Source organism: Balaenoptera musculus, chromosome 8, assembly GCF_009873245.2.
Source record: "Balaenoptera musculus isolate JJ_BM4_2016_0621 chromosome 8, mBalMus1.pri.v3, whole genome shotgun sequence".
Taxonomy (NCBI): Eukaryota; Metazoa; Chordata; class Mammalia; order Artiodactyla; family Balaenopteridae; genus Balaenoptera; species Balaenoptera musculus.
This window is the reverse complement of record NC_045792.1, coordinates 36,917,321-36,943,963: the sequence shown is the minus strand read 5'-3', so window position 1 is coordinate 36,943,963 and position 26,643 is coordinate 36,917,321. Positions and strand designations below refer to the sequence as shown.

The 26,643-nt window shown below is 35.7% G+C and overlaps 1 protein-coding gene across 3 annotated transcripts; it reads right to left on the bottom strand.

Moving 5' to 3' along the window:
* Nucleotides 1-5,494: 5,494 nt before the first annotated feature.
* FAM76B (family with sequence similarity 76 member B) lies at nt 5,495-25,871 on the bottom strand. Of its 3 annotated transcripts, XM_036859624.1 has the most exons (11): nt 25,678-25,871; nt 24,781-24,845; nt 23,845-23,899; nt 22,637-22,792; nt 20,595-20,794; nt 17,413-17,460; nt 17,143-17,223; nt 16,365-16,500; nt 13,506-13,607; nt 10,078-10,206; nt 5,495-8,152 (listed from the first exon to the last, which is right to left on the bottom strand). In XM_036859624.1, exons 1-10 carry the CDS (start codon nt 25,762-25,764, stop codon nt 10,120-10,122), a joined length of 1,017 nt encoding a protein of 338 aa, XP_036715519.1. In that variant the 5' UTR covers nt 25,765-25,871; the 3' UTR covers nt 5,495-8,152; nt 10,078-10,119. The 3 variants fall into 3 exon arrangements, with proteins under 3 accessions (XP_036715519.1, XP_036715518.1, XP_036715520.1); XM_036859623.1 differs by lacking the exon at nt 10,078-10,206; XM_036859625.1 differs by lacking the exon at nt 10,078-10,206 and having other exon boundaries at nt 16,365-16,497.
* Nucleotides 25,872-26,643: the final 772 nt, after the last annotated feature.

Here is a 26,643-nt window from a genome sequence, read left to right as displayed (position 1 = left end):
GAGCTCCTGAGAATGAAGATCTTTGCATCTTTGTAGCAACTGGCACAGGGACTGGCACATAGTACATAATAGATGCTTAGAGTTTAATAGGAAATTCACTCCTCTGAAATGAAAACACCTGTACAATAAGGTGACAGTCATTGAGATTCCCAATTAATTCAAAATCAGCAATAACTCAGACATAATTAAAATAACTAAGATATTTAGATTATGTGGCATTATCAAGGACTCAGCCACCAACATCTGCTGTACTGAATCCTGCAATGAAAGGGACCCCATCCTCGCCTTGACTTCTACCAAAGTGCCTCAATTTCTATTTGTTTTACATATTGATTGGTACTCCTGATAAGATTTTATTTGATAAAAGAAAATTAGTTCCATGGTTAAAAACTATGAAGACATTAATCAACCCTAATAGTCTGTTGTCATCAGACTCATCAAAAGACATGCTTGAGGGCTTCCCTGGTGGTGCAGTGGTTGAGAATCTGCCTGCCGATGCAGGGGACACGGGTTCGAGCCCTGGTCTGGGAAGATCCCACATGCCGTGGAGCAACTAGGCCCGTGAGCCACAACTACTGAGCCTGCGCGTCTGGAGCCTGTGCTCCGCAACGGGAGAGGCCGCGATAGTGAGAGGCCCGCGCACCGTGATGAAGAGTGGCCCCCGCTTGCCGCGACTAGAGAAAGCCCTCGCACAGAAACGAAGACCCAACACAGCCGAAAATAAAATAAATAAATAAATAAGTAAATAAAGGAGTTCCTTTAAAAAAAAAAAGTACCCCTTTATAAAAAAAAAAAAAAATGCTTGAAAACTGAAAAGGCACAGTGAGCCTTCATGTTATCTTTAAAAATATTTAGTTGATTAAGTAAACAATTGCCTAGCCATATTGTATGTCTACCACGTGCCAGAGATTATGTAAAGTGCTTTGTATATTAATACTTTATCTTATTTAACTGTCAATAACAACCCTATAAATTGTGACACAGATGAGGAAACTGAGACTCGGGGATATTCATAAATATACCCCCAAAACTTCCAGTTAATAAATGGCAGAGCTGGCTTTGAAACTAGATTTGACTCCAAAAATAGTGGTCTTAAATACTAGGTTCTACTGCCTTACGTGTATGGCTATGAAAGTAAGGCTATGAAATTACTACAAATGTTTTTTTATAATGTAGGAGTTGCTTTTGTTATGGAGGTGAGGGGAGAAGGGAAGGATGAAAACAGGAATCAAAATTACATTGTAACATGATTATAGCCCTTACTCACAGATAACGTTAGAAGAAAATGTACAAAACAGAAACACGAATGTCCCCAGGTGGTAGAATTGTGGGTGGGTTTTTTCCCCTTATTTCTACTCTTTATTGGTATTATCCTTAATTTTTTCAAAGAAGGTATATTGTTTAAGGTGAGCCATAAGTCAGCGGGGTCGGTGGTGGTATTTTTTATTAGGAAAAAAAACCTTAACTTACACTAAAGTTGAACTGAAGAGTATAATAAACTGCCATATACCAATTCCGGAACTCAATTCCGATAATTAACAACTACAGTCAATCCTGTTTTGTTTATATTCCCATCCACATCCCTCCCTATATTATTCTGAGTCAAATACCAAACATCATGTCATTTCACTGTAAGTATTTGAGTAGGTGTCTTAAACATAGCTGCAATAAAGCCATTATCACACCTAAAAGTTTAACAGTAATTCCTTGCTATTATTAAATAACCAGTCAATATTCAAATTTCCAGTTGTGTCATAAATGCTAAAATGTTTTTTTTTTCAATTTTTAAGTTTTTTTGATTCAAGATCCAAATCAGGTCCACATATTGTGATTGGTTGATATCTTCTAAGTACCTCTCACCTTGTATGTTTCCCTCCAACTCCCCTCCATCACTTTTTTCTCCTTGCAAATTACTGAAGAAACAATTGCGCCAACTGCATCCCTTCAGTGTCATTCAGCATAATATGCTGTTCTCTTTCCTGTAAATTGGTAGATACTTGATCAGATTTAGGTATGATTCTTTTTGGCAAAACTACTCTATGGGTCATAGTCTGCTCCTCCCTCAGAAAGCACGTGATGCTAAGAGTGAGTCTCGTTGTTTACTTTTAGCAGCTGAACAATAGCATGGCCAATGCTTATTATCTCCATTAATTCATTGAAAGTTGCAAAGTGATTATACTGTAATTCCATCATTCCTTTTTCACTCATTAAATGGAACTTCTTTTTTTTTAAGAAAAAGTATCCCTCATTTACTACTTGCCTATCCAGAGGTACAGTGTGTATGGGAACTGTAGGAAATATTGAATTCTTTTCTGTTTATTTACCAGTTTTCAAAATATTGAGTCAGCTTGCTAGTATCCTCCAATGGTGATCAATTAGTGCTTTGGGTTTTGTATGGTGTCTCTTTATTTTGTATCATTTTGAACTCATGTATTTAAACATATTCAGTGTTTCCACCCACTACAGATATTATTTTCTATATTGATGTTCAAATTGTGCTATCTGCCAGCTGGCTCCTGAGTCTTTTGAGAGTGTACTAAATCATCCTTGATAGCTTCCTTGCTATCTGACCTGACAAGATATGCAGGCTCATTTTATACTTTTCCCTACTGAATATATCTATTTCTTCTTAAAGTAACTTGAGTTTACGCTGATAATTCTAATTAAAAACAGGGCTCTACAGATTTTCCTAAACTTATATCTCCTTTCTCTTTAGCCAAGAATCCTAGTCCTAAACATTGAATGGAATGATAGAATTAGAAAATCACATAATTATTCACTTGCCTTATTCACAATGTTTTATCCCACACAATAATTTCAGAATACTGACACTGTCACCAATATGACTGTCAACAGTGTAAGATGATTTTGCAGTTCTTTTTTACTTTAGGACATATCCCACTAGGGAGGTACAAATTATTGCATTTTATAGCAATTAGCATAGTTATCTGTGTGGTTGTGGCACCAACTGGTTATATATTTAGGTACATTTGGTGTTTCTTTTTTTTTTTTTTTGATTATAACATTGTAAAAATATTTAAGTGACTCCAAAGTCAAATCAACAAAACATGGTATATTCCAAGAATTCTAGCTTCCAACATTGTCCCTTCCAACGTATTCCTCCTCCCACCCCCTTATTGGTAACCATTTTTTTTAAATTATGGTTAAACCTTCGATTTTTAAAAAATCATATATTTGTGTGTATGTGTGCGGGTAGAGCCCTACCCTTCTTAAATAGTAACATGCTACAACACACTTTCCTCTAGTTTGCTTCTCTCAATTAACAATGTATCCTAGAGAAGTAGCTGAGTTAGTTTTACAGCTACATAGTATCCATTATATGGACATATCATAGTTTTTTAACCAAGCCCTTGAAGCTATTTTTTTTTTAATTTTTTTTTTCTAAGTGTGTGTTCGGGATAGAATTTTAGAAACTGGATTGCTAGGGCAAAGCACAAATGCATGTGTAATTTTGCTGGTTATTAAAATTTACCTCCATAGGGACTGTTTTGCAATGACCAATAGGAATATAGGAAAGTGTTTCTTCCACAACTTTGTCAACGAAGTATGTTGTCAGATTTCGAATACTGCAAACCTACAGGTGAGAAATTGTAACTCCATATACTTTTGATTTTCATTTTTCTTATTATGGGTGAAGTTGAGCATCTTTTCACATGGTTAAGAAGCATGTGCATTTTCCCTATGAACTGTCTATTCATTTCTCTTGCCTAGTTTGCTATAGGGTTGTCGGTCTCTTTCTTCTCTATTTTGGAAATGAGTCAATCATTTTAGTCAAGATACAGTTTCCAACCCTCTAATCATATAACTTTTCAGACTATGTGTTTCTTGAAAAGTGGTGACTAGCACTACACGTTCCAAATGCAATCGTATCAATTAAACATGAGAGAAAGAACACTGGGCTTGAATCATCTACCATCTCCTTGTCAATTAAAAAACAAATTCTGTGCCTTATATGTCAAGGCATAAGCTTGTTGCATCCAATTGACTTTTCTCACTATCCTCAACTTCTTAGCTATGTCTGATATGACTATACACATCCCTCCTTAAAACTTCATTTGTGTGGCAAACTGGCTAGGTACAAATCACTTAAACCAAGCTACCTTAAATTCTTTTTAGAAAATGTCAGGACATTAATAAAAGTCAATACTTAAGTCATTTGCCCTTTCTTGCTCCATTTCTTTGGCTATGAGATAAAAGCAGTTGGAGAAAATGATTTCTACAGTCTTCTTAAAGTGTCAAATTATCTGGTCTTACATGACTTCCTTTTCAAAAATCTACTGGAGACTACCCAAACTGCTTTTAAAATACATCTCCAAAAACTTTTCCAAGTTTATTCTTCCCCAAATGTCTTCCACTCATTGTCTCTTAAACCTCATTCTTTTCTTTTTCTTCTTTTTTTAAATTTCTATACTTCTTGGGCCAGAAGCGTCAGCATTACCTGGGAGTTCTAAATGCAAATTTTGGGGCCCCATCCCAGAGCCATGGACTCAAGAAACTGGGGCTGAGGCACAGCAACACATGCTTAACAAGCCCCACACTCCCATTCCTGACTGACGCACGCTCAAGTTTGAGAAAACAATGATATAGACTAACCTTTCCCACAATCCTGCAAATGCCCTTGCTAAAAGCTATTACCTTCTATTGCATTTTAATTAAGTTCCAGGTATTTTTTCATGTATATTGTCTCCCCAGCTAGGCTAGAAATTAAAGGCATGTCTTCAACTCTTATCCTATCAAACGATCTAGCATGGTTCTAGTCATGTTTCAACGTTTGCAAAAAACCTCAACTACATATAGCTTGATTCACCTATTGTTGCTTTGAAATAGCACAATAAAAATTTATATAATTTCTTTTCAGGAAAATAACTATTTCATGAGAGCAGTCTTAACAGATAGGAAAATTAAACTTGTTTGGTCTGAGTCAACTCCTTCAAATCTATTGTTTTAGAAAAATGTAGGTGAATCTTACTGTAGGCTCAAAAACGGTCCCCTGAGATGTCCAAGTCCTAATCCCTGGAACATATAAATATATAAATACTATATTACCTTACATGACAAAAGGGAGTATGCAGATGTAATTAAGGACCTGAGATAGGGAGACTATCCTGATCATCCAGGTGCGCCCGACAATGTCCTTCTAAGGGGGAACAGAGAGAGACACTATGACCAAAGAGAGATCATATGACAACAGACGCAGAGACACTTGAAGATGCTGTACTTTTGGCTTTGAAGATGGAGGAGGGGGCAAAGAGCCACAGAATGCAAGGAATGCAGCTCCAGAAGCTAGAAAAGGCAAGAAAACACTTACTTCCCAAGAGCCTCCAAAAGGAACCAGACCTGCCAACACCCTGACTTTAGCCCAGTGAAACTGATTTTGGACTTGTGGCCTCCAGAACTGTAAGAGAATTGATCTGTGCTATTTTAAGCCACTAAATTTGTGCTAAGTTGTTACAGCAGCAATAGGAAACCAATACAAAGCTTTTTGACAAGTTTTTATTGTGAAATATTGGATTTAGAAAAAAAGTACAAAATGTCAACAGTCAGATGTGTACAGGTACAGTATTTCAATAGTCTATACATGTGAACAGCTTAACAGGTTCACTGCAGAATGCATATTTAGACCAATACAATCTAAAAAGGACTGCAATATTCACAGGCTATTAATACATAAATAACTGGAGCCAAAATGACCCTCACTGGTAAATGCTAATCGATAGCTGAAAACAGGCTAGAAAGCACAATACGTCACACCATAGTATCTCCTTACAGGTCCACATTGAGAGGATATCAGGTCATTATGTCAATACACTACAGATTCAGGACTGGGACTCAAATACTAGTTTATACAACTGCAAAATAATTAAGTTATAAAACCAGCTCATGGAATAAAGAGAGGGCATTTAATTAGGACTAAATACTGTGAAGCCCCTAAAAGGTTTTAGCCTTGGAATTTACAAAGCTTAAGTATTTAGACTCATTTGAATTTTTAATCTCTTACCTAAAAAACGGGGAAGGGGCATCTTTCTTTTGTAGCAGCTCCAACAAGGTATAAGAACTATTACACAGTTTAAAACCATAATGACCACTGTGGATTGACAAATGGCTATGAAACCAGAATACAAACATTATAAATTTTGAAGAAAGGTAATGACGGTATTATGAATTTAGCAAATCCTGAAAACATTAAAATCTGTGTTAAGGAGACAATTACCTATCATTGTTGAGAATACTAAGTTTAGGAAGATTATTGCATGAAGATTTCATAAAAATAAACTGGTTTAATTCTTCCAAGTCTGACTGATTCAGTATTTTACTATCACTTGAAAATTACCCTAGATTATATGTTTTCAAATTGGACAAAGTATTATTTGATATCTGTTTATAATGAATCACTATAGGAATAATCTACTGAAACATGAATCATGTTAAAAACAATTATTACAATCATCCTGTGTTCTGCGGAAAGAGGATCTTTGATAGGACATTCATAATCAATGCTTCAAGACTGATAAATTTAATAACAGTTTACTTGAAACAAATTTACTTTGCCCATAAATTCCTAAGAGAAGGAGCCTTCTACTCTATACAGTATATCTAGCAATGCTTGACGCTTTAAAATTGAACTGAAACTCTGAACTGGCATTTACTAAGTAGGAGATCAATTCTATTACAGGCTGAAAACCACTAGATTAGAACACAATTAGTCAATAACTTCTCCTAACCTATCCCACCCTACCTTTACCTTTTATAGACAATTTTAAAGACTCTGATATAATTTTCTTATAAATAGTGCCTGAATCTTGCAGTAGATTCCAATTTATTTAAAGATAACCACAGATTGATTTAAAAGATATTTAATTTTTTTCCAGATTTGCTTTAAACTTACAAATTAAGTATGGTGTACATAAATATTAACTTAGATAACCACATATTATAGGGAAAGCAGATATATGGACCACTGCAGAAAAATTATTAATTTTTAAAAATTTTAATAAAAGAAAAATAAAACATGTAACACAAAATATGAACATGAAGCCATATGACATAAAAAATAAAATTATTCTATCAGAAGTGATTTAAAATTAAATCTTTTGGGAAGTATTTTGACATAATTCAATGAATTCAATGACCAACAGCTTCCCATATCACACAGAAACAAACCACAAAATCATCTAAAGTCTAGATGCATTATCAGTTCTTAATGCAACCTCAAACATTTTACTAGCAACTTTGATTTCCTTTCGAAATAGGCTTCTGTACATATGCATTTATATACAAACATTTATTAAACATGATTTTAAAACAAACTGTATGTACAAAAGATCAGCATTCCTATAAATAAAAACATTAGGTGGCAAAAAGGCACTTGTAAGTAAAAATCTACAGTCGTTTTTACAAAACAAACACATTTACCTTGGATACTGTACAATAAACATTAATTCCTATACCAATAATGAAAATACTAGTTTACTAACTAATGGTAACGATGTAACTTTAAAAAACATATTTACATATACTCTGAAGTCCATTTAATAAAAGCACCATGATTCTCTCCTAAAGTCATGTTCATGAAAAGTAAAAACACAATTACTAAAAAACCAGTGTTCACAATTTTTCTTGTTTAAAAGTTTCTGTATTTCTAAATTGAAAACTGTTTATATGAAATTAGCATAGTGTAAAACAAAAACAAAACAAAAAGCCCTGCTGCTCTGACTTCTGAAAACCATACCTACTCTATTATTGCATGTTGTATTTTATAAAGAGCACTACTCATGCACTCCCTTACAACTGTTTAACACTATTGCTGGCAAAAAAGTTCCTGGGTATCAAATAATTTAAAAGTTGCTTCAAACCAGTTGAAGTTTTATTTGAATGTTATACAACTTAAAAAATGCTGTATATCAGTTACAAAAGTGAATAGGAAACATGCCAATTCGTTTGGTGTGCAAAAATATTTTTCCACTACACAGAATTTAAGGGCTTCACAGAATTTTTTTCCAATTTTACATTTTCAGCAGAAACACTAATGAATAACCACTTCTCAAGGGGATGTTAATATGCTTCCACTTTTGTCAAACTTTTTACCCTTTGACAATGCTGCAACCTGTTTGAGTAGTTCTCTGTTTTTGGCCTGCGGAAGACAAAAACATTTACAATTAAAAATGTTTCAAACATTAAGTTCTGCTGAAGAATACTACTTCAAATATTTTATTGAAACACTAACAGAATAAATGAAAGAGTTGATATATTTAGGTTCATCTCTTTAATGTTGGATATGTAGAAGGAAAATCCTAGATTCGTTTATCAGCCCCCTTTGTAATGTCAATATTAAAGTAATTGTTGTCCAAAGATATAATTGGTTACACAAAAGGCAACTTAAAGTGAATCCCTTTAAAAGAGGGTCAAAATTTTAAATAAGGGAAAAATATTTTTGTTTTATCTTAAAAACATGAAACAGAAACTATGAATATAAGTACTGTTGTATAATTAATAAGATCAAATAACAAGTGATAATTTGAGAGGGCTATTTTCAGACAAACTCTACAAAGTCTTTCATTTTGATGTTTACCTATTTATAGAGCAAGCATAACAGGTCCTTTTTGCAAAAATATTCAGACTTTATCACTTTACCAAAGGGACTACTCTCTTAACTTAATGATATTCAAAAGAAAACTTTTTGAAGCACCCATCACAACCACCCTTTCTGGTCTTTTTGTTGTTGTTGTTGTTCCTTTAATTGGCATACAGTTATTTGGTATTGGCTTTGATGTAACTTGAGCAGTTACACATCATCACTGTTTTCAGTTTCATGAAAGGCTGAAATTTCTTTTCAAAGATTCAAGATTTCATTTTGCCATCAATCTGAACTGAATTTGCAAGTCATTCAAATGTTCCATCCACCACTGACAAACACACTGTCCTCAAGCCAATGTGCTATGGCAGTCACTAGTGTTTAGTGAGGAGGAAAGTATAAATGGGGGCCTTCAGTGAATATTTTCAAACTTTGACTACATCCATCTCCCTGTGTAATCTCTTAACTGTGGCAATGTAGATAATAAAGGACCCTCCATATATACAAATATGTTAATACACAAATGCTTTTGGAGTTTTTGAGCCAAAACAGGGAGAATGTTGACAACAGTTTGGAATCTGAGCACTGACAAAATTTCAGAAGACATCCTCTGGTTTATGTTTGAAAACCATTTTCCTGCACAGGTCTCAAGATTTTTTATTATCTACACTTTTTTAACCTCAGTGCTTTATCTTCTACTCTAATTTTAGCCTTTGTATGGCACTCTGCCTTTTCAGTATATACCATCTTAAAGCAGTTTCGTAGAATATAAACCTTTCCCAGGCTTTGTACTTCCACTCTCCAACCCTTCTCCAATCAAATTCTCCCTAATTAATAGGGAGACCTCCAAAATGCAAATATCCTAGCTATCTTACATTTGCAAGTCAAATCATTTTTTAATGTTCAACTGTATGATTAATAGCATTTCTCTATTCCACGATTATTAAATAATTAAGGTGGTAATTTCAAATTCAATTTCAAATTTGGAAAATCATCAAGAATTTAAAAGGATTTTTATTTTCCCTTTAAAACGAAATAGTTTGAGAAACTCAGATGACAAATCAGTGAGAATGCCTGGCAGTTAGTGGAAGTCAAGTGCACGCAACCATTATCAATTGGTGTATTACTCAGCTGACCAGTCCTAGTAAACACAGTAGTTGTAAGTTGTTTTCTTTTCATTGTTTGCTACATATTATTCAATATATAACTATAATAGACTCACTGGTTAAAAAAAGGAATCTTAAGAAACAGAAATTTTAAAATACAAATTAATGAAGGGCATAAAAAAAAGGAAAATGTCTGCAAACTTGCCTCAAAGAGATCTCTGTCAGATCTGTAAGTTATACAAAAGTGTTTACACTGACATAGCAAATCATTAAAGAGTTAATTTTCAAACTATCTTTTCTCATTCATCAAGAAAAAAACAAAAAAATCAATGAGTTTATAATTTTCATATTCTAAGTATGAAATACAAGAACTCAAACCTTAGGTATTGAAAGAAGTTTTTCCTTTTAATTCTTTAGCAGCTAATTTTCAATCTGCATGTATATATTCAGTGTCCTAATCACGTCACTAGTAAATTTTTTTGCTGATAAATTATGTAAGAAAAAAGCCTTTAAGAAAAATAAACAGTAAGTCAGTTGTTAAATGGGGACAAGTCCAAATCTGTCTTATCCTTATTTCGGTACATTTAAGATATACTTTATAGTAATATTTAATATATATGCATTAAAATATTCATCCTAATAATACTTCTTTATTATGCACCATGCAAAAATCAATTATTTAAGAACTCTTAAGCAAGTTAAGTTAAAAATGTTTAGAAATGCTGGCCTCAAGAAAAGAATATGTGGATTACGAATCACACAGATCCTGCTTTGAATCCTGGCTCTGACACTTATCTGCAATGTAACTTGGGAGTCTATTTTCTCACATGTAAAACAGAAACTTCACCATCTACCTCAACAGGAGTTGAAAGAGCTAATCAAATATACAAAACACTTAGCCTAACACAGTGGCTGGTATATGGTAGGCACTCAAATGTTAATTCCCTTTCCCCTTTTATCAACTTATCTCCTAAATGAAGGTATATTTTTTATTTGGCTTTCTTGATATTTTAGACAATTTGGTTTTTGTTTGATTGGCTGGGATTTGTTGTGGGGGTTTTTTTTGGTATTTTGGACAATTTTTTTCTTGTGATGCTCAGTGCTTATTTTTCAAGTTTGGTAGTTTCAAATGTTTTGAGAGTTATTAGAACAAGATAAATTTTCTGCTTCAGCATTCAGTTTCTTATCACAAAAAGATAAGAAAAACAGTTCACTGTGTTTACTCACTTAGGTGGGGAACCTTACTAGTACATGGTTGCTAAAGGGAGTGGGGTTAAAAGAGGATACGTAACTGTGACAGAATGTCACCAGTAATAATACAAATGATAAAGGGAAGTGGTCTGACAATAAGGATGAAGTAGAAAACCTGAGTAACCTGAGGTGGGAGTCAGTGCAGAACAAGAGAAAGTATAGTTAAATCTGAGTCAGAAGATATAGGTTTCTATGTCACTTCTGACTCTGTGACCACAGTGTCATCTGGATACCACATAACTTAAAGTTACTGTAAGGAGCAAATAAGACAGCCTATGTAAAATTATGTTGAAAATGTATACTTCTATAGAGTTATTAGTTATTATTAAATTATATGAAACTTCAGCTACCAAGAAGAGGTAGGCTTAAGATACCAATCAGGCTAAGATGTCAAAGAGAGGTTCCCTTGTGCTTACAACTACAAAATGAAACAAACTGCTCTTTTGAACAGTGAAGAGTACTAAGTTTTATCATATTTAAGTACTGCTCACAGGTTTTCTGTCATGTCATTCTGGATTTATTCATGTTTTGGCTAAATCACATTAAACCAGAGATCATCATGCAGAAGATTTTGTTTCCAGTAATCATTCAGCACTAATAACTGAATGAGTAAAGTAACATAAAACTACTGCTTGCTGGTGGATGAGAAACAATAATGTACAAGAAGCCTAATATATAAAATGGGCAATCTCTCAGAACAGAGGGCAGATGGGCATTTCCATAAATCGTCACTCATTCAACAAATTATTTGAATTCCTACTATGTGTCAGGTTCTACGAAAGTTTCTCTTCAGAATTCTCTGTAATAGTAAGATCAGCATTACGACTATGCAATCTCTACCCTGAATTTCAACAGGTTCCTAAATCCACTTTACAATCTTACTCAACTTAAGCTATTTTCAAAGTATGAAGAACACAAAACCAAAAGATAGGAAATAGCAAATATCCCTTGGTATTACAATGTTAAAAAAAAAAAAAATGCAGGGCAATATTAATTCCTTCCTTCCCAAGCTACACTCTCCCATCAAGAGCCTGAAGTCTGTGTGCTGCCATCTTCTATGCTTTTTTTTTTTTTTATTATTTGTACTGTTTTTTTTTAATTTATTTATTATTTATTATTTATTTTTGGCTGTGTTGGGTCTTCGTTTCTGTGCAAGGGCTTTCTCCAGTTGCGGCAAGCGGGGGCCACTCTTCATCGCAATGCGCGGGCCTCTCACTATCGCGGCCTCTCTTGTTGCGGAGCACAGGCTCCAGATGCGCAGGCTCAGTAGTTGTGGCTCACGGGCCTAGCTGCTCCGCGGCATGCGGGATCTTCCCAGACCAGGGCTCGAACCCGTGTCCCCTGCATTGGCAGGCAGACTCCCAACCACTGCGCCACCAGGGAAGCCCTTCTATGCTTTTAAGACTTAATTCTACAAATGTCAGAATGTATAAATCTATAGAACATATAATTAACTTAGTGTAGTCTGATTTCTAAATTTATGAAACCTAGGTGAAAAAAGGCTTAAATAAGGAAATAACCTAAATCTCTGTTTGATGCTCTCCATCTCTGCATTCCAGACCTCAGAAACCACCCTCCTCGTCACTGTGGTGACTCTTGGCATCACCATTCAGTTGTTTTGTATATGGACACCCTACTGAGTATCCTCTGCAGTACTCTGAGGCTGGCCTACATCCTTAGAGGCTCCCTGCTGTGGATACAGCAGAACCCTATCTGGCACTTTAAAAACCACAGTACAGGGCTTCCCTGGTGGCGCAGTGGTTGAGAATCTGCCTGCCAATGCAGGGGACACGGGTTCGAGCCCTGGTCTGGGAAGATCCCACATGCCGCGGAGCAACTAGGCCCGTGAGCCACAACTACTGAGCCTGCGCATCTGGAGCCTGTGCTCCGCAACAAGAGAGGCCGCGACAGTGAGAGGCCCGCGCACCACGATGAAGAGTGGCCCCCACTTGCCGCAACTAGAGAAAGCCCTCGCATAGAAACGAAGACCCAACACAGCCAAAAATAAATAAATAAATAATTTTTTTTAAAAAACCATGATGGTTTAAAAAAAAAAAAAATCACAGTACAGAGGTTAAAGTGCACTCTTTGGCCTTGCATCTCTGCATGCAGCATGAATTTCTTCCACTCGAGGTCCCGTAAATCGGTTTTGTACCCCCACTTCCCTCCCGTTATCTGGGAGGAAACAGGAAGAATAACTACACAATGTACTGAAGACCTTACTTTCACCTTAGTTTCATGAATCTGATTTTTAATTTTTTGCTTTTCACCTGATGATCAACTGAACATACTTCAGTGATATCCTCCTCTGAAAACCCCATCTGAACTTTAGGCAAAAGGTTTCAGAATTAATCTACTGAATCTCCTTATCAAGTGATTTCAGGCAATAACTTTTAATGGGAGCAGGATTAAAAGGTATTTTAAGTCAAAATCAAAGCTGAAAATGCTCTAGATATGCATAAAGTAGGGATACCAATACCAGTCTAAGAGAAAGAATACTATTAACCAAGTTTACCCCTCCTTGCCTAACAGTTTACATAAATAATCTCATTTACCTGGAGTTGTTCCACAGTTTCTTTGTGAGCTTTTTCCATACTGTTCATCTTTGTTCTCAAGTTTGACTCTTGGTACTGAAAGTCTGCCTTAAGTTCAGTTAACTGAAAGATTAAAGAAAAAAATATATATAGCTATATATATATATGTATATACATGTATATATATATATATATATATATGCACAAACACATCATTGTTAAATATTTTTCACAATAAACTCACAATTCATTATAAAAGTGGAGAATGTTAACAGCAGTTTACTGAGTTTTGTAACTTATCTAGAATTTGTTTTGTGATATAATGAATTCTATCTAATTTACTACTTTAACACTAATACAATTTTAATGTTAAGATAATATTGAACCATCAGTATAACTTTTGAGAAGTTGCCTTTTGTGTTTCTTTTTAAAGGTGGTTTCACTGGACACAGAATTTGGCAACTGGTATGCCAACAGGAAAGCTTAATGGTTAATACCCTGGAAAATGCTTCAGTTAAAACATACTTCACATTATATATAAACAAAGTAAACAGTAAAACTGGTTTCAGGTTAAAATAATCTTTCAATGAAAAAAGAAAAAAGTTTCACACTGGGCAAGTACATAAAGGAACAAGTCTTATCAACCAAAAGCTATATTGCTTTTACTTTAAAATTTATGTCCAGAATTCCATATCCAATACCACTTAAGATTTGAGGTAAAAATGGAGAACAAAGCACAGAAATACAACTAACATGGAATAAGAAAGGAAAGGGGGCTACTTTAAAATTTGGGCTAAATTAGACAACGTAAGAAAAAAGATGGTGATTTGAGGAAGGAAAGACAGCTATATGACAATTTTTTTCATAAATATAAATGACATACATAAAGATACAAAATCTCATGACTTCATACTAAAAAATAGGTTGGTATTATATAATTTCAACATACGAACCAGGCAGAAGACAGCTTCTGCTTATTTTTAATTGGTTTTCATTACATAAGCTTTAAAGGTTTGCAGGTTCTTTTCTGTAATTACCCGGTAGCCAGTAAACAAAGAAGTACACCAAAAAGAGAAAGGAAGTCACAGTGCCCTATATACTGATTTTCTGAATAAAAGCTCTCGCTTTTTGTCCAATTCAAAGAATAACTGAATCCTGCTTTCTACATTACAAAGGAATTCCCGTTCTGAAATGTCAGTTCACATCAGATAAGCTATGATATTTTCATCACTACACTGTGAGTTGCCTCCAGATTATGAATTTCTGGAAGATAAGAATCATGTCTTATTTTGTCTTTTTATCCTCATGATCTAGTACATGGCTGGCTCTAGAAGTCACTGAATAAAGTGAAATAAATTCTAGAAAATAACGTGGTTGTCTTACATTTACATTATTTTAAAAAGCTGTAAGTATGTAGCTATTTTAGGCTTACAATTATTTTCCTCATAGTACTGCTAATTTCCATCCCCATTAGTGTTTAAGAAAAAAGGAACAATAACAAAACCAGAAAACTTTCCACTAATTGCACTAACACAGAATAGTGATGCTTGAAAAAAAAAAAAAAAATCTAAAAAGGCCAAAATTCCACAGTTCATTACCACGTAGTTTTGGAATCACTATTTTATAGTAAACTTCCCATTTTATTCAACTTTTATCTAGGTTAGTACAGATAGACCTGTCTTTGTGTAACAGAAATGTTTCTAATATTTTGTGTGTAAAACAAATTTCCATTAAAGCTAATTTAAAATATTCTGTTGTTAAGCAAAAAGAACCATAAAAAATAAAATACTCGTAACTATCCTATTTTTGTCTTATGTCAATCCTAAATTTCATATATCAAATTTGCTTAAGGTAAGGTACAAATGTATTAAGATAAATTTAAATCCATTAACCATCAAGGTGTGGGAAAATGTAACATAAAAGTTACATTTTTTACATGAATGCCAGAAGTAAAAGCCAACTCAGACTCAAGCACTACTATGGAATCTCAGAGATAGCTACATACTACATATTCATAATCACATCTTGTTCATAATTTTAGAAGAACGTTTTTAATGTTTTCCTATTGCTATGGTATGTTTGAAGTAGGTCAAACCAGACAGTCTAGGATCATAAAACAAGTACAGAAGTAGGTTCTACCCTCAAAGAAGACCAAACCCCAGTAATAGCAGCTATGAGCACTTATACATGCCAGAAGCTGTAAGTAAACGCTTTACATTCTCATTTAATCACAACCATCTTCCCATGAGATGGTGTTAATACTCTCATTTTTAAAATGAGAAAACTGAGGCCCAAACAGGTAAAATTCTGCTCAAGTGCACACAGAAAGTATGAGAACTTTTCACTAAACAGACAACATATTTGATATTCCTCTTTATCTAACTGATAAAGTCCCAATAAGTACACTTAATTCCTATCTTAGATACCTATTGTTAATCATTACCACATAGGAAATTCCCACAGCATTAATTTTTCTCCACTTATTTGATCTTAATTGAAATAAATATATAATTGGTATATTAGACTATATTCAATTACTTTCTTATACCAAAAGAATTGACATAATATTCCATTTACATCTCATTTTCAAATTAAGACATTAGATCTAATTTTAGATTACAGGCTTCCTGAAAACTAATGTTCAGAAATTATTAGAATTCTAATCAGCTCTCAATTGATTCTTAGAACTAAAATTCTGAAGTACCACTTTTACATATCATAATTAGATGGCCTAGGTTCCAATTTGGGCTTCTGTGTCTTGTAAGAATCATGTACAATAAACATGACCAAGTTATTAAAGAAAGTCTCAACAAAATTTGCAATTATCAAGCAAGAGTCAAGATGTAAACCTTACCAGGCTTCAGTGAACCATGTACTTACCTTTTTATCTTTTTCTAAAATGGTCTGGTCTCTCTGCTGTAAGAGACGTTTAAGTGACATCACTTCTTCTTTCAGTTGACTTATAAGGACAAAATTGTCTGTTCCCCCACTATCTGCTGACTGATTTATAGAGCTACTAAAAAGAAAAAAGTAAAACACAGTTAAATGAAGTAGAAGGAAAATTAGCAGGTGTTCAAATTGCATAAATTAGACAATTCCACAAACATCCTTAAGGCTAATGCAAAAAAATATGTACCTGACAGAAATGGATGCAACTGGCAAATTACCTTACTAATGGCACACATTACATACACCTGCAGAAATATAATTCAGTATTAGCTTTTAGGGGGTCAATACTTCTAGTGTAAAGCAATAGGCAGCCAATTTGTACAGTAACATCAGCAAACTTTTGGCTAATGAACTAAAACAAAGTCACTCTCAAAATACTTTAAATCTAAAAACATTTTCCAAGCAGGTCAATTTCAAATATCACAATTAGTTTTGTGTTTCACTGAAGAATAATTAAGATAATGTTCTCTATTCAGATTTTTTTTCAAAACCCAAATTTATGCCCCAAATAGAACATCGTTCAGTGCCACTTTCTTATTGCTAAAATTAAGTTAAAAATTTTAACTGATTATGTTTACTCTTCTGGGTGACTCAAAGAAGTCAGTGTAGAAGATACATGTTCTACTCTTTTACCTAGTAATAACTGGCAATCGGCCATAACTGTTCAACTAAGTTGAATTTTCACAGCACTAAAGGAGTTCATTTTTACCTATCTCCATTAGACGGCTTAGATTCCAATTTGGGCTTTTTCTTTGGAGTTTCATTCTGAATTGCTGCAGAGGATTTATGGCTGAAACCAAACATTAATAAAAATAATTAGAGTAAGAAGGGCAGAGGCATCAAATGAAAAGTTATTCTTCTTCCCCTGAAGTTTTACTGAATATCAATTTTTTTAAAGCCTAAGTAACAAAGTTCAAGGAATATCACATCTTAAAAAATACATGTCAAAATAGTTCAGAAAATATGTTTACGTATTTACCTCTGTTTCCACAGTCCCTGCTCTTGTTCTGGACTCAGATTGCTGATTCTGAAAAATACACAGATGATATCTAATAACAACATTTATTTAACCCATCAACATTTTAACAGCATTCTTCCCAACGGAATCAAATGATATATGTGTATATTCTTTTGTTCTGAGAAAGGCATATTCAACTAAGTTTTCAGACTAAGCTAATATATTTTGAATAAATCACATTCCAATAAGATAAATTCTAATCAAATGACTACTACCCATCTTAAGTTGTTTAAGAAAGGTACGATGATAGGGACTGGATTTTCTTTTTAATCAGGACTTTCAATAATTCAATTTAATATCATACTAAGGGTTAGGGTATTATAAGCATGAAAACCACCACAACAGGGTTCTATAATGACAAAGTCTGAAAACCATCATTCTTAGGCTACCCTTACTATTTCAGACAGATGTTTTATCTTAAAGTTAAGGCCTTCCTAATAATCCTACGTGGAGATTCCTCTGGAGTAACTCAAGTTGCTCACAATCGTGTGTCAAGTTGAACCAGGAAGTATCTGAATTTTTCTTTCTTTCCTAGTTTTCCTAAGAATCTTTTCCAAAGTTTCTTCTTTCATTAGGCTGTACTCTGGAGCAGTCATGCTGAAAATACTGGGAAATCTCATAGTAACTACTGATTTTACTTTTACTTATAATTACTACTACAGTACTACTTCTTTTCCACTATGCCACAATACTAGTAACCACTTTATAACTCACTATGAATTGTCCATACTTTTTTCCTGTACTTTCACATTGGCCAATCCTTCATTAACCTCTAGCTTATTCATTCAACACATGCAGAGCATCTCCTATGTACTGCACACCACGTAAACTGCTGACCCTTGAACAACATGGGTGTTTGGGGGTGCTGATCCTCTGTACAGTTGAAAATCTGCACTTTACAGTCAACCCTCCATATAGGAGGTTCTGCAGCCACAGATTCAATCAACCACAGATCATGTAGAACTGTAGTAAATATTTAGTAAAAAAAAAAAAAATCTGAGTATATAAGTGGATCTATGCAGTTCAAACCTGTTGTTCAAGGGTCCACTGTATATACAATATAAGAGATGTTAAGAAGACCTGGGCTGTGTGACCTTTTGCAAGTTCTTAAAATCCCTGAGCCTCAGTCACCTCATCTGTAAAATGGGTATACCTTATAGGGAAAATAAGGATTAAATGAGTTACCTATGTAAAGACACTTAGTACAGTGCTAGCATACACAAAATAGAAATATGTACATATGTTTGTGTGTGTATATAAAATTTACTATTCTTTTAGCTGTAGAAGCTTTTTAACCATGTTCTTAAGAATCAGCTATAAATAACAAGCTGGGGAAACAGCAGCTGTAATTCTCTCAACCTGAGTTATTCTCTACTTGTGGCAATGAACGGCAACCCTACTGAGGAATTCAGTTGCCATTTTGTTTCTTTTACAAATTTCATTAAAAGCATTAGCGAGGTATATAATCACACATGAATTAATAGAACTATTCAGACCTCAAAATGAGAAAAATCACATTAATAATGACTTAACAGAAACAGAATCCCAGCTTTCTGAGGTGGGATATTCTTGCATCCATATTAACCTGAGTTTCTTCCTTCCCCCATCACTATATATCACAATATGTAAGCTCTTCATAATCATCCTTATCCAATGAACTTAAGATAGGGCTCCACAAACTGGCTGCCTACTCATCAAATACAAAATAGTATTTGCATATCTTAAATAATCCAAAGGAAAATAAAAAGTCAATCCATTCTCTTTCCCTTTACTTCTGAAACATTAATTTCAAAAGATTAAGTTACTGTCACAAAATTTGATCTTTATAAACATAATCTGAGTGTGTCCTTTCACAGCATGCTAAAACAAGTAAAGGGCAAGGGAAAGGGACATTTCAGCTGAGTCTTACGTCTGACAGTTACCATCATGGTAGTTATTTCCTCATATATTTTCCTAAAGCAAGAAGCAAAAACAAGGAAGGTTTACATTCCTTTGTTCCTTGGGATACACTGATATAGAGGCCACAAGATTTCTTCAAAGTAGCCAGATTAGAAGTCATTATGCAGTCTACCACTGTTACATCCAGAAAGCACTACAACACAGTGAGACAAATGGAAAAATTGCTAGAGAAGCAAACAATCTCAGTGTCTCAATCAACCCCCATAATCTACTATGTGCTTGCCTATAATTCAGAATCAAATGTTGTTAATTAGACAGAACTACATTACATTCCACAAATATCTTCATGTGTTCTTAACTGTGGCAGGCATCAGTTTTCTGTAAATGAAACTGTTTTAACTGTCTAGAACTTTAAAAAGGCTCAGAGAAATTTGTGAAAAAAAAATAAATTCTCCTGAAAATCAGTGTGTATCATGTCCCCTTCTTCTCTGTTTTAATTTTTGTATTTATTTTGCATTTTAATATTCTTGATTTGTCCATGAAGACTAAAACTACACTTTAAAAAAACTTTACACACATAAAGGGTTAAGATACTACTACTATGGAACTTTTCTCCCTAAGGCAATTTAAAAATCAAGCAGTTGTTAATATTTGAATAGAGTTCCTGTTTTTTAAAAAAGCAAAGAAACATTAGTCAAAAAGATTACTTCTCACACTTTGTGAACCTTCAAGGTTTAGAATGCTTCCATCATGGTCACAAATGACAGTGTTACAATCTGTTCTCCAAAAAACATTTCCTAGTCACCGGTTTAAATTTGTTTTAACTAAAACAAGTTAATAGTAACAGAGGTAAATAAAATTTTTACAAGTAAAATCCTAACAATTCTTTGAACAAAAAAAGAATATTGAGGCTTTTGATAACATGAATCAATGAAGCATCAATTAACTCTGATGTACTTGTATTTTGACTTCATTATATGATCATAACTTTATATTGTAATTCTCTAAAAGTCTTACCTTTATATTTATAGTAAACAACTAAACACACTCATTATGTGTAATTCTGTACACTGAATAAAGTGGGGAAACAGCCCTAGAAGCTGTCATGGTAACACTCAAGAAGCTTACTGTGTACAATGGAAACTGGACAAGCACATAGCTAGCATTTACAAAAAGTTAAACACCAAAATCTGGCATTAAAATGCCAGTGAGGACTTTGGAAAACACGATTTCAAAGTACTTACTTGTGATGGCTACTGCTGTGACGATGGTGATGGTGATGATGGTGGTGATGATGTTTTGAATGATGCTGGTCTTTCTCAGTAAGAGATGAAGAAGACGAATTTGAATGTGAGGATCCCAGGCTCTTCCTTTGTTCTTTTGTCTTCTGTAAAACTCTCTTGTACGATAAAGTACAGAGCCAGCATAATAACTTCCCATCAACCTTTTAAAAGAAAATACTTAGATTAGATTAAATGTACGTGTAACTGGCTATACGTGAAACCAGGTAAGGTAAACTGCTCAACTGCTGGTGTGCATGTGCGCACGCTCTCTCTCTCTCACACACTCACACTCACACACACACACACACACCACACACAGTGACTGTTGCAAAATGGAAGTAAAAGTAGACTTTCTCTGAAACTTGGGGAAATGCTTATTTAGAGGATCATAAAATTAGAAAGGATGATATATGGACTTCCATTAGTTTTGAGGCATTTTTAAATTTGGAGAGGAAAACTCATTTTCTTATTACTAGAAAATAAGCATAACTTGATGATATACTTCAAAGAAACCTTACCTAAGCACTATCATAAATTCTTAAATTACTGTGTAATTACTAAAATGGCAAAGTATTTCCCATGACAGCAAAACTGTTAATTTATAGAAAAAATGAGATTGAATGACATATAGAATCGACTGTCATTTGCAGATTTTGTATTGGCAAATTCACCACCTATCAGCTAAAATTTACCTGTCACCCCCTAAATCAATTTGTAGCACTTTTGTGATCATTCACCCACATGCACAGAGCAGCAAAAAAATTTGTGTAGCTAGACCACAAACGTTCCCAGATGAGGTTAACAAGGTGATGCTCTGCTGCCTTTCTTCAGCCCTCATATTGTAAACAAGTATCCTTTTCACAGTCTACCTCCTATCACGTTTTTCACATTTGTGCTTTTTATTGGTGATTTCACTGCTAAAATGGTCCCCAAAAGTAGTACTAAAGTGATGTAGTGTTCCTAAGCATAAGGCGGCTATGATGTACTTTATGTGGAAAATACCTGTGTTAGATAAGATTCATTCAGGCATAGTTATAGTGCTGTTTGCTATGAGTTCAATTTAATCAATCACCAATATATATTAAGGTGTCTTTAAACAGAAACATACACAAAACAAAACAAGATTAGGTACCGATCCACTGATTACCACGTTGTGACCAGAGGCAGGGACCTATCCTGTATTGTCCATAGGAGCAACAGTTCTATTCACTAACTCAGTGTTTGCAGCAATTTTATAAAACACAACTCTCACAGACAATGGGAGGCCAGTGTCTGCATGTCAACGGGGAGGAAAAGAGACTTCTTTCCAAAATTAAGACTAAAATTAAGTTCGTATCCTCTATTTGTTCAGACGAGAAGTGCTGGAGGAACATGTCTTACAACTAGGGTACATATATTGCTGTGCAGGAACATGGCAGAGCCCCTCAAAGAGACAGTCATCCTCCAAATCAACTGAAACTGATAGTCATCAGGAGGCCTGTGTGAATGCTCAGCAGAGAAATGTCACACACATATAGATACCTTTTAAGTCACTGTAGGTAGAGAAAAACAAACAATGGTATAAAATATGAGCCCCAAATCGAAAGGCACATGACTAACTTTGAATCATATGTGTTAAAGTGTCATCAGGTATATTTTCACACCAGCAACTTCAAGTAACCAGCAAAAAGGTAGGTAGCTGAAAAGATTTGAAAGCAGTTAGTAATTCTCCCACACCAAATACTGGATAACCAAATAGTACAGAATAGCTATCACAGAATGTTTTTTAAAGTATAGTAATCTCAACTGATCAACATGAATCTACATATCACGTCAGCAAGGAGAAAATGCACTGTTCCTGCACTTTCATCTAACCACCTGCTTTCAGGGACCCAAAGAATACATCAAGCTTCAGTAATATATTAATTATAATAATTTCCAAATTGTTTGTGTTTTATTTAATTTCCAACTTGTTTGTGTTTTATTTAATTTCCAGAAGATGTCATAAAATAAATAAAACATACCTTTCTTCTTCCTTCCTCCTTCCGATCAAAAGCACACTGTTGTTTGCACTGTTCACAAGTCTGAGGTGGTCCATATTTTTTTTCTGAATTTGTGCAACGCTGACACTTGGTACCAATAAATGCTGCAATTATGTTACAGTATTGACAAGGCTTAGGCTGAAAAACAGATATTTTCTTTAATTGAGACATTTTAAAATACTAAAATTTTGCTGCATAAAATATACCCAGTGAACAGGACATATTTTAGGAATTAATTAAGGAAACTAATAGGCAAAAAAGTTTTCTGTGAAGTATGTTGCCCTATCATAGTCAAAGACATTTATTATGTTTCTATTCATTTGCTAACATTTATTTCTAGACTCATTAAACTTTTCGTCAAATAGTTAAATAAGATCGTGAGAAATGTACTTATGACTTGCATAGTATGTTATATAATACAAAAGCTACATGTAAAGACGTTTCAATAAATGAAAACAAAGGTACACAAAAAAGTTTCATGTATCCAGTATTTGGGGGAGTGAACTTCTACTAACTTAATATCCTGTTAGCTTAATTACTATATCATTTATTCAAAATACATTTAACAACTTTTCATCATATATAGGTACAGATGATGCAAGAAATAGGTGAGTTTTCAACTAAAAAAAACTGGCACAAGCATATTCAACATAACTAAAACAAACATACCTTGATTTTCTTTGATATTCAAAAGACAACTGAAGATTTTAGAAACCCTTAAGGCCAGAAATTTGACTAATCATGAGTGTAATATACCAATAATAACTGTAATATACATATAAGAAAAGAACTGTACTAGGATAACTTCTTGACTTTTGTGACTAAATGCCTGAACTGTGCCACTATACAAAAATTGTCAGAGGTTCTGAGGAAGAGGTAAAGTACAGTTATGCAAACTTTATAAGTAGGTTCTCTACAACCAGGAGTTTGTTTGCTATATTTGACTCTTTAAAGAATAAAATCCTAACTTCCCCACTGAAATTCAATATATATAAACATGCACATAATAAGACTGTTTTAAAATGTTATCTTCCCATCAGACTCTCTATAGAAAGTTTCTTTCCTGAAATATTTTGGTACTTGAAATATTTAAGAACATAGCAATACATATTTTTTAAAAGGTCCATCTTTGTGAAAACATTAATTGATCAGCAGCAATAAAATGAGATGAAAATATAAGATATACTTACGGTGCCAAATTGCTTCACATTTTGAGCACACTTCTTACAAATCGTGTTAGTTTTGCTGAAAAGGAAATTGTATATAGATGATGAAACTTATGCAGCACAATGCTGAACTAAAGCAAGTAGTCAAAGTGTACTATTAGTAAAAGTGTACCATGTACTTTAGTAGTACTTAAAACTTACTCTAACACAGAGTAAGAATTTTTTAAAACTGCAAACGTGAGGATCTTTTTAGGGCTGTATATTATCCAAATTTGCTCCCCTTAATTAACTTAAGATAAATGTTTTCATACATTTTTATTGTGTATTTTAAATGGAAACAAAACAAAAAATCCTACTGTTTTCTATCTAGTTCCAAAATCCTCACACTTGCCACTATTTATGCACCGCACCAGTGCCTACCTAACCTTCCACTGGGTGCTCTCCACTATTATGATGCTCACACCTACTTGTGAAGAAATTATTTGCTCCTCTCTTAAGCTCTTGTGCATGCACTGAGGCTCTAACAGGAATCACTCCATTAAGAAATATGTGCTGTTCTTCCACTGGTAACAAGTCACTAGATTTTACCCTTGGAAGGTAGCTGGTTAACACTATAGACCTTTCCTCAGGTCCATGTCAGCACTAACGTTCTGCCATTTTTTAATAGCTTAACAATAACAGTTTATATTTGCACTTTTCGTTAGCAAGGCTGTACATTTTCCATGCAATAATTTATTTTTTATCTCCGCAGGTATAAAGTCTAGCTGTAAAACAGCCATTAATTTTTGGTCAGCATTCTCTCTCCTACCATGCAGAAAGGGCTTACAACTTAAAGCTTGAGAAACTAAACCATTTTATTAAAAAAAAAAACTGTAACATAAATATGGGATTACAACCCTCAAGTATTCCTTACAGACAATACTTTGTCTTTAACAATCAAAAACTGTTCAATATACAAACCTCTCTTGTTGAAATTCTGATCTGCAGTAAGTACACTTTACAATGGGATGCGCAATCCGACATTCCTGTAATAAGACAATATATTAGTCATTATCTATCTCAAGGCCCCCAAAATTTCACGTTTCTGGTGGAAAATTATTACCCAACCTAGTCAAATGCCTAAAACATCAATAAAATTTGTCCCCCAACGTAGAAAATTGAGTGATTTATCAAATAAGTAGCCAATTACAGCATAATTCCTTAGGGAAGGCTTAGGTGTCTTTGTCTTTATTAGATGGGGGGGGGGTACGCAACAGATAAATTAAAAAAAGCTGTCAGGGCCGATTCCAAGGATTGGTTAAATGTGAAACTACTTATTATTTTGCACCGTTGCTCACAGACAGCATCCCGGCTTTAATGGGATGGGAGGAGCTCCAAATCATAGAGCATTCTGTTCCCAAGCCAGACGCTTCGCTTTCCTGGACGGGGAAGAAGGATGCCGTCAGCTTTGCGGCTTCAGGTTCCTAGCAAGAAAGTGCAAACACCGTCCTCTGCCTCCCGGTGGAAGGAGAGGACAGACTAGACAGAAAACCGAGATGAAAACATCTCCATCCCGGGGTCTCTGCGGCATAGACAGGTGGCTGCCTCACGCAGCCCCACCCCTGAGACCCCTCAACGTTGCTGGGGCCCGGCCCCCTCCTGGGTCGCCTGGAAGAGGGCAGGGTTCCGTCCTCCTCTCAGGGGCTTTCCCAGCTGATGCCCAGGTCCTCGGATAACGGGGTCTCTGAGTGAGGAGGCGAGGGCTCCAAACCCCCAAGGCGCCGGCGAAGAGAGAGGGGCTGCAGAGCAGCGGGCACCCAGCTCCCTCGGGCTATGGCCGAGGAAACCCCGCCCGCCCACCACCCAGCGCCCACGGACCTTGCAAAGCTGCTGGCCCTGGGAGAGCTCCTCGAAGGGATAGCGCTGCGTGCACTTGGTGCAGGCGTACAGGGCCGAGGCCGCCATCCTGCTCCTCAGTCTCCTCCTCCACCGCCGCCCGCTCCGAGGCGGGGCCCTACGGGGAACTCGGGCGCCGCCGCCACCGCCGCCCGGACCGCGGGCTCCTCCTCCTCCTCCTCCCCCTCCCCCGCGCCCACCAGAGCCTCGACGCGAGAGACCAAGGTACTGCAGACGCAGCCGTCTCCCTCCGCCTCCACTTCCGCCCCAGCCCACCCAGTGACGCCGTCCCAGCAGCTCCCGCTTAGGCCCCGAGAGCGGCGGAGGGAGACGAAGCGGATAGTTCGCTGCGGTTTAGCTGCGCGGCGGCGGATCCGCTTCCTCCTCGGCCTCCCTTCCCCACCCCTGATTGGCTGGGGAGGCTACTGCGTCACTCGGTCGCTCCGCCCAACTTCTAACCCCCGCTACGCCGGGAGCTCCCACAAAGGGAGGAAGTCGCTGGCCAATAAAAGCCAGACGCTCTCAGCGCGCGAAAGCCGCTTTAAACTCACCCCGCCCAAAGGTCCCGGTCGCGGCTTTTCCTAGCAGCCAGTCCCAGGTTTGGGTGGGAGCTTCCGAATCCAATTGGGCAGTTGTTTGCGGAGGTTTACTCTCTGCCCCTACTGTTTTTTTTCCCCTTGACTTCTATTGGACCAAATCTTTAAGCTCCTCCTCATTCTATTTGTTATTGGCCGAAAGGTAAGTACCTCACGTGGAGAGGCGTCCCCGAGTCAAACTCACGCTGTCTCCGGCGATTAACGCAAGGGAAGTGATGGAGTGTTTTGAGCTTCGCATTCGCTTTTATTTTATTACAGTCATCCCATTCAATCGCCACTGGAGACAACACAACCCCTCGCCCACGCTTCCCCTTCGAGAATGTCCGCCCCTGTGCAGAACCCCTTCAAGAGC